At 41.7% G+C, this 20,050-nt stretch overlaps 1 protein-coding gene across 1 annotated transcript in view; it reads left to right on the forward strand.

The window, feature by feature from the left end:
* Positions 1-20,050, forward strand: part of INPP5D (inositol polyphosphate-5-phosphatase D) — a 329,719-nt gene that overhangs the window by 278,013 nt on the left and 31,656 nt on the right. Inside the window, exons 23-24 of the mRNA XM_053709929.1 lie at positions 7,900-8,049; positions 8,956-9,040. Of these exons, the coding sequence (XP_053565904.1) occupies positions 7,900-8,049; positions 8,956-9,040 (235 nt within the window). The remainder of the gene's footprint in view (positions 1-7,899; positions 8,050-8,955; positions 9,041-20,050) is intronic.

Here is a 20,050-nt window from a genome sequence, read left to right on the forward strand (position 1 = left end):
TTAAAACTAAATACTTACCTGTAAAATAAATCCTAAGATAGCTACAATGTAACTATTAGTTATATTGTAGCTATCTTAGGATTTATTTTTATTTTACAGGCAAGTTTGTATTTATTTTAACTAGGTAGAATAGTTACTAAATAGTTATTAACTATTTAATAACTACCTAGCTAAAATAAATACAAACGTACCTGTAAAATAAAACCTAACCTAAGTTACAATTACACCTAACACTACACTATAATTAAATAAATTAACTAAATTAAATAAAATTAAATAAATTACATACAATTACCTAAATTAAATTAAATTAGCTAAAGTACAAAAAAAAACATATCAGCCAATAGGATTTTTTCAACCTTAATTTTGATTGGCTGATAGAATTCTATCAGCCAATTGGAATCTAAGGGACGCCATCTTGGATGAAGTCACTTAAAGGTACCTTCATTCTGTTTTAGTCGTCGGAATAAGAGGATGCTCCGCGTTGGATGTCTTGAAGATGGAGCTGCTCCTCGCCGGATGGATCAAGATAGAAGATGCCGTCTGGATGAAGACTTCTGCCCATCTGGAGAACCACTTCGCCCAGCTTGGATGACGACATCTCCCAGGAAGTCGATCTTCAGGGGTTAGTGTTAGGTTTTTTTAAGGGTGTATTTGGTGGGTTTATTTGTTAGATTAGTGGTTTGGGCTTGCAAAAGAGCTAACTGCCCTTTTAAGGGCAATGCCCATCCAAATGCCCTTTTCAGGGCAATGGGGAGCTTAGGATTTTTTAGCTAGTATTTTATTTGGGGAGTTGGTTGTGTGGGTGGTGGGTTTTACTGTTGGGGGGGTTGTTTGTATTTTTTATAATGCAAGCTCAATCCCATTGGCTGATCTTTTACAGGTAAAAGAGCTGATTACTTTGGGGCAATGCCCCACAAAAGGCCCTTTTAAGGGCTATTGGTATTTTAGTTTAGGCTAGGGTTTTCTTAATTTTTTTTTTGGGGGGGGTATTTTAATAGGGCTATTAGATTAGGTGTAATCAGTTTAAATTTCTGTAATTTGTTTTTTATTTTCTGTAATTTAGTGTTTTGTTTTTTTGTACTTTAGATAATTTAATTTAATTTAGGCAATTGTATTTAATTTAGGTAATTTATTTAATTATAGTGTACTGTCAGGTGTTAGTGTAACTTAGGTTAGGTTTTATTTTACAGGTAAATTTGTCTTTATTTTAACTAGGTAGTTATTAAATAGTTAATAACTATTTAATAACTATTCTACCTAGTTAAAATAAATACAAATTTGCCTGTAAAATAAAAATAAATCCTAAAATAGCTACAATGTAACTATTAGTTATATTGTAGCTAGCCTAGGGTTTATTTTATAGGTAAGTATTTAGTTTTAAATAAGAATAATTTAGTTAATGATAGGAATATTTATTTCAATTTATTTAAATTCTATTTAAGTTAAGGGGTGTTAGGTTAAGTGTTAGACTTAGGTTTAGGGGTTAATAACTTTAATATAGTGGCGGCGAAGTTGGGGGGCGGCAGATTAGGGGTTAATAAATGTAGGTAGGTGGCAGCGATGTTAGGGACGGCAGATTAGCGGTTAATAATATTTAACTAATGTTTGCAAGGCAAGAGTGCGGCGGTTTAGGGGTTAATATGTTTATTATAGTGGCGGCGACGTTGGGGGTGGCAGATTAGGGGTTAATAAGTGTAGGTAGGTGGCGGCGACATTGGGGGCGGCAGAGTAGGGGTTAATAAATATAATGTAGGGTTTGGCGATGTTGGGGGCAGCAGATTGAGGGTTCATAAGTATAATGTAGGTGGCGGCAGTGTCCGGAGCGGCAGATTAGGGGTTAATAATTATAATTTAGGTGTCGGCGATGTCGGGGGAGACAGATTAGGGGTTAATAAATGTAAGATTAGGGGTGTTTAGACTCAGGTTGATGTTAGGGTGTTAGGTGTAGACATTCATTTTATTTCCCCATAGGAATCAATGGGGCTGCGTTACTGAGATTTACGCTGCTTTTTTGCAGGTGTTAGACTTTTTTTCAGCCAGCTCTCCCTGTTGATTCCTATGGGGAAATCGTGCACGAGCACGTTACACCAGCTCACCGCTGACTTAAGCAGCACTGGTATTGGAGTACGGTAATGAGCAAAATTTTGCTCAACACTCACTTCTTGTCTTTTAACGACTGGTTTGTAAAAACTCGTAATACCAGCACTGCATGTAAGTGAGCGTTGAGTTAAAACTGTTTGTTAGCACTGCATAGCCTCTAACGCAAAACTCATAATCTGGGCCTTTATTTCAATTGTAAATTAACATTCTGATGATTACTTGTGTAAGTTTCACAGTTAAAAACTGTGACTGAGCATACAACCTTGATATTTATTGTGTCAGACTTAGTTCTCTGGGTATTTTTCGATGAAAAGCATACTTAGGTAGGCTCAGGAGCAGGAATTTACTACTGGGAGCTCGCTGGTGATTGGTGGCTACCACATATGCTCTTCTGTCATTTACTCACTAGGGCCTAGATTTAGAGTTCGGCGGTAGCCGTCAAAACCAGCGTTAGAGGCTCCTAACGCTGGTTTTGGGCGCCCGCTGGTATTTGGAGTCAGTGATTAAAGGGTCTAACGCTCACTTTTCAGCCGCGACTTTTCCATACCGCAGATCCCCCTACGCCATTTGCGTAGCCTATCTTTTCAATGGGATCTTTCTAACGCTGGTATTTAGAGTCGTTTCTGCAGTGAGCGTTAGAGCTCTAACGACAAGATTCCAGCCGCCTGAAAATAGCAGTAGTTAAGAGCTTTCTGGCTAACGCCGGTTTATAAAGCTCTTAACTACTGTACCCTAAAGTACACTAACACCCATAAACTACCTATGTACCCCTAAACCGAGGTCCCCCCACATCGCCGCCACTCGATTAAAATTTTTAACCCCTAATCTGCCGACCGCCACCTACGTTATACTTATGTACCCCTAATCTGCTGCCCCTAACACCGCCGACCCCTGTATTATATCTATTAACCCCTAACTTGCCCCCCACAACGTCGCCGCAAGCTACTTAAAATAATTAACCCCTAATCTTCCGACCGCAAATCGCCGCCACCTACGTTATCCCTATGTACCCCTAATCTGCTACCCCTAACATCGCCGACCCCTATGTTATATTTATTAACCCCTAATCTGCCCCCCACAACGTCGCCGACACCTACCTACACTTATTAACCCCTAATCTGCCGAGCGGACCTGAGCGCTACTATAATAAAGTTATTAACCCCTAATCCGCCTCACTAACCCTATCATAAATAGTATTAACCCCTAATCTGCCCTCCCTAACATCGCCGACACCTACCTTCAATTATTAACCCCTAATCTGCCGACCGGAGCTCACCGCTATTCTAATAAATGTATTAACCCCTAAAGCTAAGTCTAACCCTAACACTAACACCCCCCTAAGTTAAATATAATTTTTATCTAACGAAATAAATTAACTCTTATTAAATAAATAATTCCTATTTAAAGCTAAATACTTACCTGTAAAATAAATCCTAATATAGCTACAATATAAATTATAATTATATTATACCTATTTTAGGATTAATATTTATTTTACAGGCAACTTTGTAATTATTTTAACCAGGTACAATAGCTATTAAATAGTTAAGAACTATTTAATAGTTACCTAGTTAAAATAATTACAAATTTACCTGTAAAATAAATCCTAACCTAAGATATAATTAAACCTAACACTACCCTATCAATAAAATAATTAAATAAACTACCTACAATTACCTACAATTAACCTAACACTACACTATCAATAAATTAATTAAACACAATTGCTACAAATAAATAACATTAAATAAACTATCTAAAGTACAAAAAATAAAAAAGAACTAAGTTACAGAAAATAATAAAATATTTACAAACATAAGAAAAATATTACAACAATTTTAAACTAATTACACCTACTCTAAGCCCCCTAATAAAATAACAAAGCCCCCCAAAATAAAAAATTCCCTACCCTATTCTAAAATACAAATATTACAAGCTCTTTTACCTTACCAGCCCTGAACAGGGCCCTTTGCGGGGCATGCCCCAAGAATTTCAGCTCTTTTGCCTGTAAAAAAAAACATACAATACCCCCCCCCCCAACATTACAACCCACCACCCACATACCCCTAATCTAACCCAAACCCCCCTTAAATAAACCTAACACTACCCCCCTGATGATCTTCCTACCTTGTCTTCACCATGCCAGGTTCACCGATCCGTCCTGGCTCCAAGATCTTCATCCAACCCAAGCGGGGGCTAGACATCCACTGAAGAAGTCCAGAAGAGGGTCCAAAGTCTTCCTCCTATCCGGCAAGAAGAGGACATCCGGACCGGCAAACATCTTCTCCAAGCGGCATCTTCTATCTTCTTCCATCCGATGACGACCGGCTCCATCTTGAAGACCTCCAGCGCGGATCCATCCTCTTCTTCCGACGACTAGACGACGAATAACGGTTCCTTTAAGGGACGTCATCCAAGATGGCGTCCCTCGAATTCCGATTGGCTGATAGGATTCTATCAGCCAATCGGAATTAAGGTAGGAATTTTCTGATTGGCTGATGGAATCAGCCAATCAGAATATAGTTCAATCCGATTGGCTGATCCAATCAGCCAATCAGATTGAGCTCGCATTCTATTGGCTGATCGGAACAGCCAATAGAATGCGAGCTCAATCTGATTGGCTGATTGGATCAGCCAATCGGATTGAACTATATTCTGATTGGCTGATTCCATCAGCCAATCAGAAAATTCCTACCTTAATTCCGATTGGCTGATAGAATCCTATCAGCCAATCGGAATTCGAGGGACGCCATCTTGGATGACGTCCCTTAAAGGAACCGTCATTCGTCGTCTAGTCGTCGGAAGAAGAGGATGGATCCGCGCTGGAGGTCTTCAAGATGGAGCCGGTCGTCATCGGATGGAAGAAGATAGAAGATGCCGCTTGGAGAAGATGTTTGCCGGTCCGGATGTCCTCTTCTTGCCGGATAGGAGGAAGACTTTGGACCCTCTTCTGGACTTCTTCAGTGGATGTCTAGCCCCCGCTTGGGTTGGATGAAGATCTTGGAGCCAGGACGGATCGGTGAACCTGGCATGGTGAAGACAAGGTAGGAAGATCATCAGGGGGGTAGTGTTAGGTTTATTTAAGGGGGGTTTGGGTTAGATTAGGGGTATGTGGGTGGTGGGTTGTAATGTTGGGGGGGGGGTATTGTATGTTTTTTTTTACAGGCAAAAGAGCTGAAATTCTTGGGGCATGCCCCGCAAAGGGCCCTGTTCAGGGCTGGTAAGGTAAAAGAGCTTGTAATATTTGTATTTTAGAATAGGGTAGGGAATTTTTTATTTTGGGGGGCTTTGTTATTTTATTAGGGGGCTTAGAGTAGGTGTAATTAGTTTAAAATTGTTGTAATATTTTTCTTATGTTTGTAAATATTTTATTATTTTCTGTAACTTAGTTCTTTTTTATTTTTTGTACTTTAGATAGTTTATTTAATGTTATTTATTTGTAGCAATTGTGTTTAATTAATTTATTGATAGTGTAGTGTTAGGTTAATTGTAGGTAATTGTAGGTAGTTTATTTAATTATTTTATTGATAGGGTAGTGTTAGGTTTAATTATATCTTAGGTTAGGATTTATTTTACAGGTAAATTTGTAATTATTTTAACTAGGTAACTATTAAATAGTTCTTAACTATTTAATAGCTATTGTACCTGGTTAAAATAATTACAAAGTTGCCTGTAAAATAAATATTAATCCTAAAATAGGTATAATATAATTATAATTTATATTGTAGCTATATTAGGATTTATTTTACAGGTAAGTATTTAGCTTTAAATAGGAATTATTTATTTAATAAGAGTTAATTTATTTCGTTAGATAAAAATTATATTTAACTTAGGGGGGTGTTAGTGTTAGGGTTAGACTTAGCTTTAGGGGTTAATACATTTATTAGAATAGCGGTGAGCTCCGGTCGGCAGATTAGGGGTTAATAATTGAAGGTAGGTGTCGGCGATGTTAGGGAGGGCAGATTAGGGGTTAATACTATTTATGATAGGGTTAGTGAGGCGGATTAGGGGTTAATAACTTTATTATAGTAGCGCTCAGGTCCGCTCGGCAGATTAGGGGTTAATAAGTGTAGGTAGGTGTCGGCGACGTTGTGGGGGGCAGATTAGGGGTTAATAAATATAACATAGGGGTCGGCGATGTTAGGGCAGCAGATTAGGGGTACATAGGGATAACGTAGGTGGCGGCGGTTTACGGAGCGGCAGATTAGGGGTTAAAAGTGTAATGCAGGGGTCAGCGATAGCGGGGGCGGCAGATTAGGGGTTAATAAGTGTAAGGTTAGGGGTGTTTAGACTCGGGGTACATGTTAGGGTGTTAGGTGCAGACTTAGGAGGTGTTTCCCCATAGGAAACAATGGGGCTGCGTTAGGAGCTGAACGCTGCTTTTTTGCAGGTGTTAGGTTTTTTTTCAGCTCAAACAGCCCCATTGTTTCCTATGGGAGAATCGTGCACGAGCACGTTTTTGATGCCGGCCGCGTCCGTAAGCAACTCTGGTATCGAGAGTTGCATTTGCGGTAAAAATGCTCTACGCTCCTTTTTTGGAGCCTAACGCAGCATTTGTTTGAACTCTCGATACCAGAGTTAAATTTATGGTGCGGCCAGAAAAAAACCCGCGGAGCGTTAACAGCCCTTTTACCGCCGAACTCTAAATCTAGGCCTAGATGTGTTCACATATATCCCAGTAGTGCATTTCTGCTCTGTTGTTGAATTTAACTTTGTGTTTAATCCCTTTGCGAAGGTTAAAAAAAATATAAAAAGGCTGCTTGTCAGTTTAAGACATAGCATTGTTTAGTTTGATCTCTTTGAGAAACCATTGTGATATCCCATTTTATTAGGGGCATGGTGAGTATTCTAAATATGTTTGCCAAATGTTTTTTTTATGATATTACTGTAAAAGTAATTATTTAATTTTTTTTATTCATTGATTAAAAAGAGTTTTCTATGTTTGTAAGATTTTCATTTAAAATAGAAAAAGAAAATGTTTTTCTTTAGAAGAAAGTCGCCGCCACAGTCTGTGATATTAATTATTTATTTAAAATGTGTTTTAGGATTAAAATTTAAATTCCTTATTAAAAAAACAACCATAATATAAGTCTGACAGTCTACTTAAGATTTCTTATTGTTTAAAAAGATAATCTATTTTTTACCCTTTTCCAAGTTTTGGATAATTAACATGGTTATATTAATACACTTTTTACCTCTGTGATAACCTTGTATCTAAGCCGCTACAGACTGGCCCCTTATTTCAGTTCTTTTGACAGAACTGCATTTTAGCCAATCAGTTCTGACTCCTAGGTAACTCCACGGGAGTGAGCACAGTGTTATCTACATGGCACACATGAACTTAGCGCTGTCTAGAGGTGGCTCTCAAGGGCTTAGAAATTAGCATATGAGCCTGCCTTGGTTTAGCATTCAAGATAGAATACCAAGAAAACAAAACAAATATAACGATAAAAGTAAATTGGAACGTTGCTTAAAATTACATGCCTATCTAAATCGTGAACGTTTAATTTTGACTAGACTGTCCCTTTAAGAAAAAAGCTTGAGGTTTTATATTGTTTTCTTATTCTTGAACTTTTTAAAAATCTATTTATCTAATAGGTCTTATGGATTATGTTAATGTTTAGGTGTAGGTTTAAAAAACGTATTTTGTTGCATTTAGTTATGAAGATGGTGTCAGGGATATGTTTATTTTAAGATTAGGGATAACAATAAAGTTATTAACCCTAGAGTTAGCATATTGTTTAGAAGATACTTGACTTTTAATTGTTAACACTTTGGCTTCATGTAAATTTATAGGTGAGGGCTGCATAGCACTCAGAAATGAAGATTCTAAACAGCAATTTCCATTTTTTACTCCATTGACCCACCATGGAGAAGAAACAGGGTACTTCCAGGGTGAGATCTTCCTTCCAGCTACGGGAGGAAAACAACGGGAGAAGCTATACGGTAAGCTACACAAGTTTCGTTGACATGGCACCTATGCAACATCATTAATATATTAACACTGAGGCCCCAAGTTATCAAGGTCTGGTGGACCTGATCCGACACTGTGGATAAGGTCCACCAGACCTCGCTGAATACGGCGAGCAATACGCTCGCCATATTCAGCATTGCACCAGCAGCTCACAAGAGCTGCTGGTGCAACGCCGCCCCCTGCTGACTCGCGGCCGCCAGCAGGGGGGTGTCAATCAACCCGATCGTCCTCGATCGGGTTGATTTCCGGCGATGTCTGTCCGCCTGCTCAGGGCAGGCGGACAGGTTATGGAGCAGCGGTCTTTGTGACCGCTACTTCATAACTGCTGTTTCTAGCGAGCCTGCAGGCTCGCCAGAAACACGGGGCATCAAGCTCCAATCGGTCACAGACCTGCTAATTTATGGATGCTAAAAAATTAAACATACCAGGAGAGGCTCAATGACCTTAATATGTATAAGTTAGAGGAGAGACGGAAAATAGGTGATATCATACCAACTTTCAAGTATATTAAAGGGCTTAATAAAGCTGGGGTTGTGGATATTTTACATAAAAAGAAAAATTCAAGAACAAGGGGTCATGATCTCAAGCTGAAGGGTAGTAGATTCAGGAGTAATTTGAGAAAGCACTTCATAACTTCCTCAAGAGGTAGTAATGACAAACACGGTGGGGGACTTTAAAAATGCCTGGGAAAAGCATATGGCTATCCTATGAACTAGAATAAGTTTATACTTTTAGGAATCATCAGGCAGAGTGGCTGGGCCTATGGCTCTTATCTGCCATCAAAATCTATGTTTCTATGTTGATATGTTTATACTTATAAATTCCTGAAACATCTTTTCAGTCTACAAAATATATGTTGAAAACATTTTATTTTTTAGATTTTGTTAAGATTGAAAAAGATGAAACAGTGGCACAGAAGCAACTAAAACCCCCAGGTTGTCAGCAGTGGGACCAACAATCCAGGTAACGAGTGAGCTGAAAAAGTGGCATCTAATGCATACATGTCATCTGAAATGTGCAATAAATATAAACCCCAGTAATCCTGTACAAGTGTCACATCGTAAAATTGTAAAATTAAAACCTAGATAACAAGTGGAGCACAAAAATATTAGCGCTATTGAGCGCTAACACCTCTCAAGTTATAAATCAATAGTTCTCATTTTATTCAACTCATTTTAAAAGTTAAAAGTAAAACATTATTGTTCAAACTAGAACCTCAGATGCGCTAACATCTGGAGGTCGCATAGTGCAGCCTCACTAAATCCCTCTCTTAGATTTTTTATGGGACGCCATACAAAGCGCTGTTCTGACACTAACCCAAAGATGTGCTAAACTAAAGTGCGCAGAAGCCAAAGGAGCATTAAGAAATAGTTTAAAGGGACAGTAAACACCAGAATTGTTGTTGTTTAAAAAGGTAGATAATCCCTTTATTACCCATTCCCCAATTTTGCAAAACCAACACAGTTATAATAATATACTTTTTACCTCTGTGATTACCTTGTATCTATGCCTCTACAAACTGCCCCCTTATTTCAGTTCTTTTGACAGACATGCATTTTTAGCCAATCGGTGCTTGCTCTTAGGAGCTTCACGTGTCGGAGCTCAATGTTATCTATATGAAACACATGAACTAACGCCCTCTAGTGGTGAAAAACTGTCAAAATGCTTTCCGATTAGAGGCAGTCTTCAAGGTCTAAGAAATTAGCACATGGACCTCCTAGATTTAGCTTTCAACTAAGAATACCAAGAGAACAAAGCAAAATTGGTAATAAAAGTAAATTGGAGTACTCATATTCCCTGTATCTCATGATTTTCGATGTACGTACCTTGTTTATTTTCTGTTTATTCTTTAATAAAGCTTTGAAAAAAAAAAAAAAAAGTAAATTGGAAAGTTGTTTAAAATTACATGCCCTATTTAAATCATGAAAGATTTGTTTTGACTTTACTGTCCCTTTAAATAGCATGGTTCTTCACTTACAGTATCTTACAAAAGTGAGTACACCCCTCACATTTTTGTAAATATTTTATTATATCTTTTCATGTGACAACACTAAAGAAATGACACTTTGCTACAAAGTAAAGAAGTGAGTGTACAGCTTGTATAACAGTGTAAATTTGCTGTCCCCTCAAAATAACTCAACACACAGCCATTAATTTCTTGTCAGGGTTTTTTCCCTGATCTGTTTGCCATGTGCTGCTGGCAGCCATTTTACTCACCTCTCTTGCTGACCCTGGTGCATACTGTGTGATGCTGCTCATTTCCTGCACTTCCTTTTATGGCCAGACTGGTGTCATCATTCGTGTGAGACAGGATGCAGTCTCAGAATTGTGATGTCATCACTTATTATTTAAAGGGCCTCTGTTCAGTATGCTTTGCAATTGCGTTGTCTCAGACCTATTTGTGATAGCTCCTGTGTATTACCTGGCTGTCTGACGTCCCTCCTGGTTACTGATCCCTGGCTTGTTCCTCACTCTGCTGTTCTCCTTGTTCCTATTCCGGCTCGTCTGACTAATTGCTTTGGCTCCTGACTCGGCTCGTCTGACTACACGGCTCTGGTTTTGATTCCTGGCTTGTTATTGACTTGTGGACTTTTTATTATTTTTTGCTATTAATAAAGGTCTGATTATTTTTGCACATCTTGTATCAGTTTGATTCCTGGCACCCTGACATTACGCAAGGGCCATGAATCCTGATGGTGCTAATAATCCACTATTACCTGCCATAATTTCCAGGATGGATGAACAGGATCACCGCTTGGATCAATTTGTACTAGCCCTGCAAACCCTGCTGAATCGCACTGAACATTTGGACCAAAGTGTCCCGCAAATTATGGCTGCTCCTGTTTCCGCTGCTGCACCTAGTCCTACCAGGAGCATGTCCGGTTCTGCACCTCTACCTCAGCGATATGGAGGCGATCCTAATCAGTGCAGAGGGTTTTTGAACCAGGTGGGCATTTACTTTGAGATGTGTTACCTCAGGCGTTTCCCTCTGACAGAGCTAAGGTGGAATTTCTCATCTTGTTACTCTCTGACACAGCTCTTGCCTGGGCTAATCCCTTGTGGGAGACTAATAAACCTGTGATTTCAAATTACCCTGAATTTGTGGCCTCCTTTCGAAGGGAATTTGATGTTCCAGCTCACTCCTCCTCTGCTGCTAAACACCTCATGTCCATTCAGCAAGGTACAAGATCTGTTGCTCAGTATGCCATTGAGTTCTGTACGCTTGCCGCAGAGGTAGGTTGGAACAATGAAGCCCTTGTTGCCGCCTTCTTTCATGGACTCTCTGATGTGATTAAAGACGAAGTTGCTGCCAGAGATTTACCAGAAGATCTCAAGGCATTGGTGTCTTTTTTGATCCTAAATGACATCAGACTAAGTGAGAGGTCCTCTGTCAAGAAGCGCTTGCGGAGGCCTCCTGTTCCATTGTCTCCTACGTGTTCGTTCCCACCCATGCCTCCCTCTCCTCACATGCCGCTTGGTCCCGAGTCACCAGGTACTGCTGAGCTGATGCAGTTGGGATTCACGCGTCTCTCCGTGGCGGAGAGGGCCTTTAGGAGGAGGGAGGGGCTCTGCCTCTATTGTGGGTTACAGGGTCACCTTTTGAAGTCTTGTCCTACACGGCCGGGAAACGCTCACACCTAAGGTCCTGTCGGGGGCAGACCTTGGGTGGTTTATCCTCGTTCCCGGAACTGCTAAAGGAGAAACATTTGGTGATGGTTGTCCTTTCCTGGGTGGACTCCTCCATAGTCACCCAGGCTCTTGTTGACTCCGGGGCTGCGGGCTATTTCATTGACAGTGCTTTTGTATCAAAGCACTCCATTCCTGTTTTGCCTTGGTCCATTCCGCTTGCTATTGAGGCCATTGATGGCAGGCCCCTTCAGCCCGTACTAGTTACTCACGAAACTGCTACGTTATCCATGGCTGTTGGGGCTCTCCATTTTGAAACCCTCCAGTTCCAGGTGATAAACTCTCCACATTTTCCGGTTATTCTGGGTTATCCCTGGCTCCAAAAGCACAATCCCAGTCTCGACTGGCGCAGGTCTGAAATTTTGTTGTGGTCTCCGCAATGTATTTCCACTTGTCTTCGGAAACCAGTTAAAGTCTTGTGCACGTCTTCGGTATCTCAATTACCAGAGGAGTACCGAGAGTTCCTAGACGTTTTTGACAAGGTGCGTGCCGGTATGTTGCCTCCTCACCGGTCTTACGATTGTGCCATAGACCTGCAACCCGGAGCCATTCCTCCTCGGGGCCGGGTTTACCCTCTGTCTGTTGCGGAGAATTGTGCTATGGAGGAGTATGTTGCTGATGCTCTGTCACGGGGGATCATCCGCAAATCCTGCTCTCCTGCAGGGACTGGCTTCTTCTTTGTGAAGAAAAAGGGTGGCGAGTTAAGACCATGCATCGATTATAGGGGTTTTTATCGTCTTACCATTAAAAATGCTTACCCTATTCCGCTCATTACGGAACTCTTTGACCGCCTCAAGGGAGCTACAGTCTTTACTAAACTTGATTTGAGAGGAGCGTACAATCTCGTTAGGATAAAGGAGGGCCACGAATGGAAAACAGCATTTAACACCAGGAGCGGGCATTATGAGTATCTTGTAATGCCCTTTGGCCTATGTAATGCTCCTGCTGTTTTCCAGGAATTTATTAATGATGTCCTACGAGATATGTTGCAACAGTATGTTGTGGTGTACTTAGACGACATCCTCATACACTCACCCACACTTGAGGCTCATCGTTCTGATGTTACACGGGTTCTTCAGAGACTACGTGAGAACGGCCTGTTTTGTAAACTCGAGAAATGTGAGTTCCATCAGACTCAAGTAACCTTCCTAGGTTATGTTATCTCCTTTGCAGGGTTCTCCATGGATCCTGACAAGTTATCTGCAGTTCTGCAATGGCCTCGCCCAGTTGGTCTTCGGTCTATTCAACGTTTTTTGGGGTTCGCCAATTACTATAGAAAGTTTATTAAAAACTTTTCTTCCTTGGTCAAACCTATCACAGACATGACCCGTAAAGAGAATGATCCACTCCATTGGTCACCTACTGCCATTAAGGCCTTTGATAGTCTTAAGACTGCCTTTGCTGCCGCTCCAGTTCTGGCTCATCCTAACCCTGTCCTGCCTTTCGTTCTTGAGGTCGATGCTTCTGAGACTGGAGTAGGTGCCCTCTTGTCTCAACGTCCTACGCCTGACGGTTCCTTGCATCTGTGTGGTTTCTTCTCTAAGAAATTGTCTCCAGCGGAGTGCAATTATGAAATTGGCGACAGGGAATTACTGGCCATAATTTTGGCACTCAAGGAATGGAGGCATCTTCTCGAGGGTACTAGCGTGCCAGTGCTCATTCTTACTGACCACAAGAATTTAACTTATCTATCTGAAGCAAAACGTTTGTCACCCTGACAGGCCAGATGGGCACTATTTTTGTCTTGGTTTAATTATGTGGTCTCCTACCTGTCTGGTAGTAAGAATGTTAGGGCTGATGCCCTCTCTCGACAATTTTTGCCTCTGTCCAAGGTGGAGTCTGTACCTACTCCAGTTATACCTCCTGACCATATTTTGGCTACCATACGTACTAATTTGACTTCTCCCTTGAGGGAGGAGATCCTGGCTGCACAAACCAATGCACCTCCTGAGAAACCTAGTGGTAAGTGTTTTGGGGTTTGCCAATTACTATAGAAAGTTTATTAAAAACTTTTCTTCCTTGGTCAAACCTATCACAGACATGACCCGTAAAGAGAATGATCCACTCCATTGGTGACCTACCGCCATTAAGGCCTTTGATAGTCTTAAGACTGCCTTTGCTGCTGCTCCAGTTCTGGCTCATCCTAGCCCTGTCCTGCCTTTCGTTCTTGAGGTCGATGCGTCTGAGACTGGAGTAGGTGCCCTCTTGTCTCAACGTCCTACACCTGACGGTTCCTTGCATCTGTGAGGTTTCTTCTCTAAGAAATTGTCTCCAGCGGAGTGCAATTATGAAATTGGCGACAGGGAATTACTGGCCATAATTTTGGCTCTCAAGGAATGGAGGCATCTTCTCGAGGGTACTAGCATGCCAGTGCTCATTCTTACTGACCACAAGAATTTAACTTATCTATCTGAAGCAAAACGTTTGTCACCCTGACAGGCCAGATGGGCACTATTTTTGTCTTGGTTTAATTATGTGGTCTCCTACCTGTCTGGTAGTAAGAATGTTAGGGCTGATGCCCTCTCTCGACAATTTTTGCCTCTGTCCAAGGTGGAGTCTGTACCTACTCCAGTTATACCTCCTGACCATATTTTGGCTACCATACATACTAATTTGACTTCTCCCTTGAGGGAGGAGATCCTGGCTGCACAAACCAATGCACCTCCTGAGAAACCTAGTGGTAAGTGTTTTGTTCCTGAGAGTCTTCAAACTAAACCTTTGCACACTTACCACTATCCTAAAGGCGCAGGTCACCCAGGCAAGAACCCAATGATTTGGTTTGTCACTCGACAATTCTGGTGGCCAGCTCTTCGTTCTGATGTTGCTGTGTATGTTGCCTCCTGCTCAGTTTGTGCACAGAATAAGACTCCTCTACGTCTTCCTGTGGGTCTTCTTCAACCTATTGCTAATGGTGAGCGTCCTTGGACACATCTTTCCATGGACTTCATTGTCGAGCTCCCTGTTTCCAATGGCAATACTGTCCATCAGACTCAAGTAACCTTCCTAGGTTATGTTATCTCCGTTGCAGGGTTCTCCATGGATCCTGACAAGTTATCTGCAGTTCTGCAATGGCCTCGCCCAGTTGGTCTTCGGTCTATTCAACGTTTTTTGGGGTTCGACAATTACTATAGATAGTTTATTAAAAACTTTTCTTCCTTGGTCAAACCTATCACAGACATGACCCGTAAAGAGAATGATCCACTCCATTGGTCACCTACTGCCATTAAGGCCTTTGATAGTCTTAAGACTGCCTTTGCTGCCGCTCCAGTTCTGGCTCATCCTAACCCTGTCCTGCCTTTCGTTCTTGAGGTCGATGCATCTGAGACTGGAGTAGGTGCCCTCTTGTCTCAACGTCCTACGCCTGACGGTTCCTTGCATCTGTGTGGTTTCTTCTCTAAGAAATTGTCTCCAGCGGAGTGCAATTATGAAATTGGCGACAGGGAATTACTGGCCATAATTTTGGCACTCAAGGAATGGAGGCATCTTCTCAAGGGTACTAGCGTGCCAGTGCACATTCTTACTGACCACAAGAATTTAACTTATCTATCTGAAGCAAAACGTTTGTCACCCTGACAGGCCAGATGGGCACTATTTTTGTCTTGGTTTAATTATGTGGTCTCCTACCTGTCTGGTAGTAAGAATGTTAGGGCTGATGCCCTCTCTCGACAATTTTTGCCTCTGTCCAAAGTGGAGTCTGTACCTACTCCAGTTATACCTCCTGACCATATTTTGGCTACCATACGTACTAATTTGACTTCTCCCTTGAGGGAGGAGATCCTGGCTGCACAAACCAATGCACCTCCTGAGAAACCTAGTGGTAAGTGTTTTGTTCCTGAGAGTCTTCGAACTAAACTTTTGCACACTTACCACTATCCTAAAGGCGCAGGTCACCCAGGCAAGAACCAAATGATTTGGTCTGTCACTCGACAATTGTGGTGGCCAGCTCTTCGTTCTGATGTTGCTGTGTATGTTGCCTCCTGCTCAGTTTGTGCACAGAATAAGACTCCTCAACGTCTTCCTGTGGGTCTTCTTCAACCTATTGCTAATGGCGAGCGTCCTTGGACACATCTTTCCATGGACTTCATTGTCGAGCTCCCTGTTTCTAATGGCAATACTGTTATCCTTATGGTGGTTGACCGTTTTTCTAAAATGTCACATTGCATTCCCTTGAAGAAGTTGCCTACCGCTCAGAAGCTTGCTTCAATTTTTGCCTGGGAGGTCTTCCGTTTACATGGGTTACCCAAGGAGATAGTGTAGCCAGTTTGTCTCCAGATTTTGGCGTTCCTTTTGTGCTCAAATGGGCATCCAGCTTTCCTTCTCCTCGGCATATCACCCTCAATCCAATGGGGCTGCAGAACAGTCTAATCAAGCTCTGGAACAGTTCCTCTGTTGCTATGTCTCAGATCACCACAATAATTGGTCTGAACTGTTACCTTTGGCAGAGTTTGCTCGTAATAGTGCTATTAATGCTTCCTCCAAGTTATCCCCGTTCATGGCGAATTATGGGTTTCAACCATCCTTATTGCCTGATTCATTCATGTCTCAGGGTATTCCACCTTTGGAGGAGCATCTCCGGCAACTCCGTTCCACGTGGGTGCAGATTCAGGATTGCCTTCATCGTTCTATGCAGGGCCAAAAGTTCCAGGCTGATCGTAGGTGTCTGCCCGCGCCAGGTTGGTGCGAGAGTTTGGCTGTCCTCCCGCAACTTGAACCTTCGTGTGCCATCCAATAAACTGGCTCCCTGTTGGTCCTTTTCGAATACTCTGACGGGTCAATCCTGTGGCCTACGCTCTTGATCTTCCTCCTGCAATGCCCATCTCCAATGTTTTTCATGTCTTCCTCTTGAAACCATTGGTTTTTAATCAGTTTACCATTGTGTTGCCTCGTCCCCGCCCTATCTTTGTTGACAACCATGAGGAGTATGAGGTCAGCAGCATTATTGACTCTCATATGTTCAGGGGCCGCGTACAGTATTTGGTTCACTGGAGCGGCTACGGTCCGGAGGAGCATTCATGGGTTCCCTCCTCTGATGTTCATGCTCCCGCCCTCCTCCGTGCCTTCTATGCCCGTTTCCCCAATAAGCCTTTTGTCCTCCCGCGGGGGAGGGGTCGTTGAGGGGAGTGTACTGTCAGGGTTTTTTCCCTGATCTGTTTGCCATGTGTTGCTGGCAGCCATTTTACTCACCTCTCTTGCTGACCCTGGTGCATACTGTGTGATGCTGCTCATTTCCTGCACTTCCTTTTATGGCCAGACTGGTGTCATCATCTGTGTGAGACAGGATGCAGTCTCAGAATTGCGATGTCATCACTTATTATTTAAAGGGCCTCTGTTCAGTATGCTTTGCCCTTGCATTGTCTCAGACCTGTTTGTGAGAGCTCCTGTGTATTACCTGGCTGTCTGATGTCCCTCCTGGTTCCTGATCCCTGGCTTGTTCCTCACTCTGCTGTTCTCCTTGTTCCTATTCCGGCTCGTCTGACTAATTGCTTTGGCTCCTGACTCGGCTCGTCTGACTACACGGTTCTGGTTTTGATTCCTGGCTTGTTATTGACTTGTGGACTTTTTATTATTTTTTGCTATTAATAAAGGTGTGATTATTTTTGCACATCTTGTCTCAGTCTGATTCCTGGCACCCTGACATGTCTAAACCATTGGCAACAAAAGTGAGTACACCCCTAAGTGGAAATGTCCAAATTGGGCTTAATTAGCCATTTTCCCTCCTCAGTGTCATTTGATTAGTTAGTGTTACAAGGCCTCAGGTGTGAATGGGGAGCAGGTGTGTTAAATTTGGTGTTATCGCCTTAACACTCTCTAATACTGGTCAATGGAAGTTCAACATGGCACCTCATGGTAAAAAACTCTCTGAGGATCTGAAAAAAAAGAATTGTTGCTCTACATAAAGATTGCCTAGGCTATAAGAAGATTGCCAAGACCCTGAAACTGAGCTGCAGCACGGTGGGCAAGACCATACAGTGGTTTCACAGGACAGGTTCCACTCAGAACAGGCCTCGCCAAAGAAATGCTTATGCTCAGCGTCATATCCAGAGGTTGTCTTTGGGAAATAGACATATAAGTGCTGCCAGAATTGTTGCAGAGGTTAAAGAGGTGGGGGGTCAGCCTGTCAGTGCTCAGACCATACACCACACACTGCATCAAATTGGTCTGCATGGCTGTCGTCCCAGAAGGAAGCCTCTTCCAAAGATGATGCACAAGAAAGCCTGCAAACAGTTTGCTAAAGACAAGCAGACTAAGGACATGGATTACTGGAACCATGTCCTGTGGTCCAATGAGGGCAAGATAAACTTATTTGGTTCAGATGGTGTCAAGCGTGTGTGGTGGCAACCAGGTGAGGAGTACAAAGACAAGTGTGTCTTGCCTACATTCAAGCATGGTGGTGGGAGTGTCATGATCTGGGCTTGCATGAGTGCTGCCGGCACTGGGGAGCTACAGTTCATTGAGGGAACCATGAATGCCAACATGTACTATGACATACTGAAGCAAAGCATGATCCCCTCCCTTCGGAGACTGGGCCGCAGGGCAGTATTCCAACATGATAACGACCCCAAACACACCTCAAAGATGTGCTAAAGAAGCTGAGGGTAAAGGTGATGGACTGGCCAAGCATGTCTCCAGACCTAAACCCTAGTGAGCATCTGTGGGGCATCCTCAAACGGAAGGAGGGGGAATGCAAGGTCTTAACATCCACCAGCTCCATGATGTCTTCATGGAGGAGTGGAAGAGGACTCCAGTGGCAAGCTGTGAAGCTCTGGTGAACTCCATGCCCAAGATAGTTAAGGCAGTGTTGGAAAATAATGGTGGCTACACAAAATATTGACACTTTGGGCCCTATTTGGACATTTCCACTTAAAGGTGTACTCACTTTTGTTGCTAATGGTTTAGACATTAATGGCTGTGTGTTGAGTTATTTTGAGGGGACAGTAAATTCACAGTGTTATACAGGCTGTACACTCACTACTTTACTTTGTAGCAAAGTGTAATTTCTTCAGTGTTGTCACATGAAAAGATATAATAAAATATTTACAAATATGTGAGGGGTGTACTCACTTTTGTGAGATACTGTATGTGTATATATATGTATGTGTGTATATACTGTGTATATATATATATATATATATATATATATATATAAAATGTGTATATATATATATATATATATATATATAAAATGTGTATATACTGTATATATATATATATATATATATATATATATATATATATATATATATGAGACAAACCAAACTTGCAGTCGCTGGTCTTTTAAAAAAAAACTTTACTGTGAAATAGTGATGTTTCAGGGACAAAGTATCCTCTTCCTCTGACACAGTGTATACAAATCCAAACAAAATATATAGCTATGAACAAGCAAACCCCACCCCCAATTAAGACCAAAAAAATGCCAAAGGGTAACCATGGAAACCATTTAACCACATAATAAACACATAGTGAGTGAAATCTAAATATCATATTAAGAATGAAATTGTCTGAGTATCAGTGATCAACAATCAATAATAGTATGTACAGTGCCGTTATATTATGTGACAACATAGATGGGACCAGAAACATAGATAATCAGTGATAGCAAAACAGGATCACATACAAAGTTAAACTTAAATCGTAATTTTTTTAACCAACTTGTGGGATATGCATACCTTATAGACTTTAAGGCGATTAATGAAAACAAATACGTCAAGTTGTTACAAGATCAGATGCAGCTCTGAAATGTCACGATTATGGCGAAGGCGCTCAAGAAGAATCAACAACTCACTTCCTGCTTGATCACTGATACTCAGACAATTTCAGTCTTAATATGATCTTACGTAGATTTCAATCACGTTCGGCTAGATTACGAGTTTTTGTCAGTAATGGTGTGCAGTGTTAACAAGCATTTTTTCCTCACCGCTCACTTAAGACAACGCTGGTATTACAGGTTTTTCTAAACCCGGCGTTAGCCGCAAAAAGTGAGAGGAGAGCAAAATTTAGCTCCACATCTCACCTCAATACCAGCGCTGCTTACGGTAGTGGTAAGCAGGTAAAATGTGCTCGTGCATGATTTCCCCATAGGAATCAATGGGGCAGATTCGGCTGAAAAAAAACCTAACACCTGCAAAAAAGCAGCGTTCAGCTCCTAACGCAGCCCCATTGATTCCCATGGGAATATACTTTTTATGTCTACACCTAACACCCTAACATGAACCCTGAGTCTAAACACCCCTAATCTTACACTTATTAACCCCTAATCTGCCGCCCCGACATCGTCGCCACCTCCAT

The sequence above is a fragment of the Bombina bombina genome, chromosome 4, assembly GCF_027579735.1.
Source record: "Bombina bombina isolate aBomBom1 chromosome 4, aBomBom1.pri, whole genome shotgun sequence".
Lineage (NCBI taxonomy): Eukaryota > Metazoa > Chordata > Amphibia > Anura > Bombinatoridae > Bombina > Bombina bombina.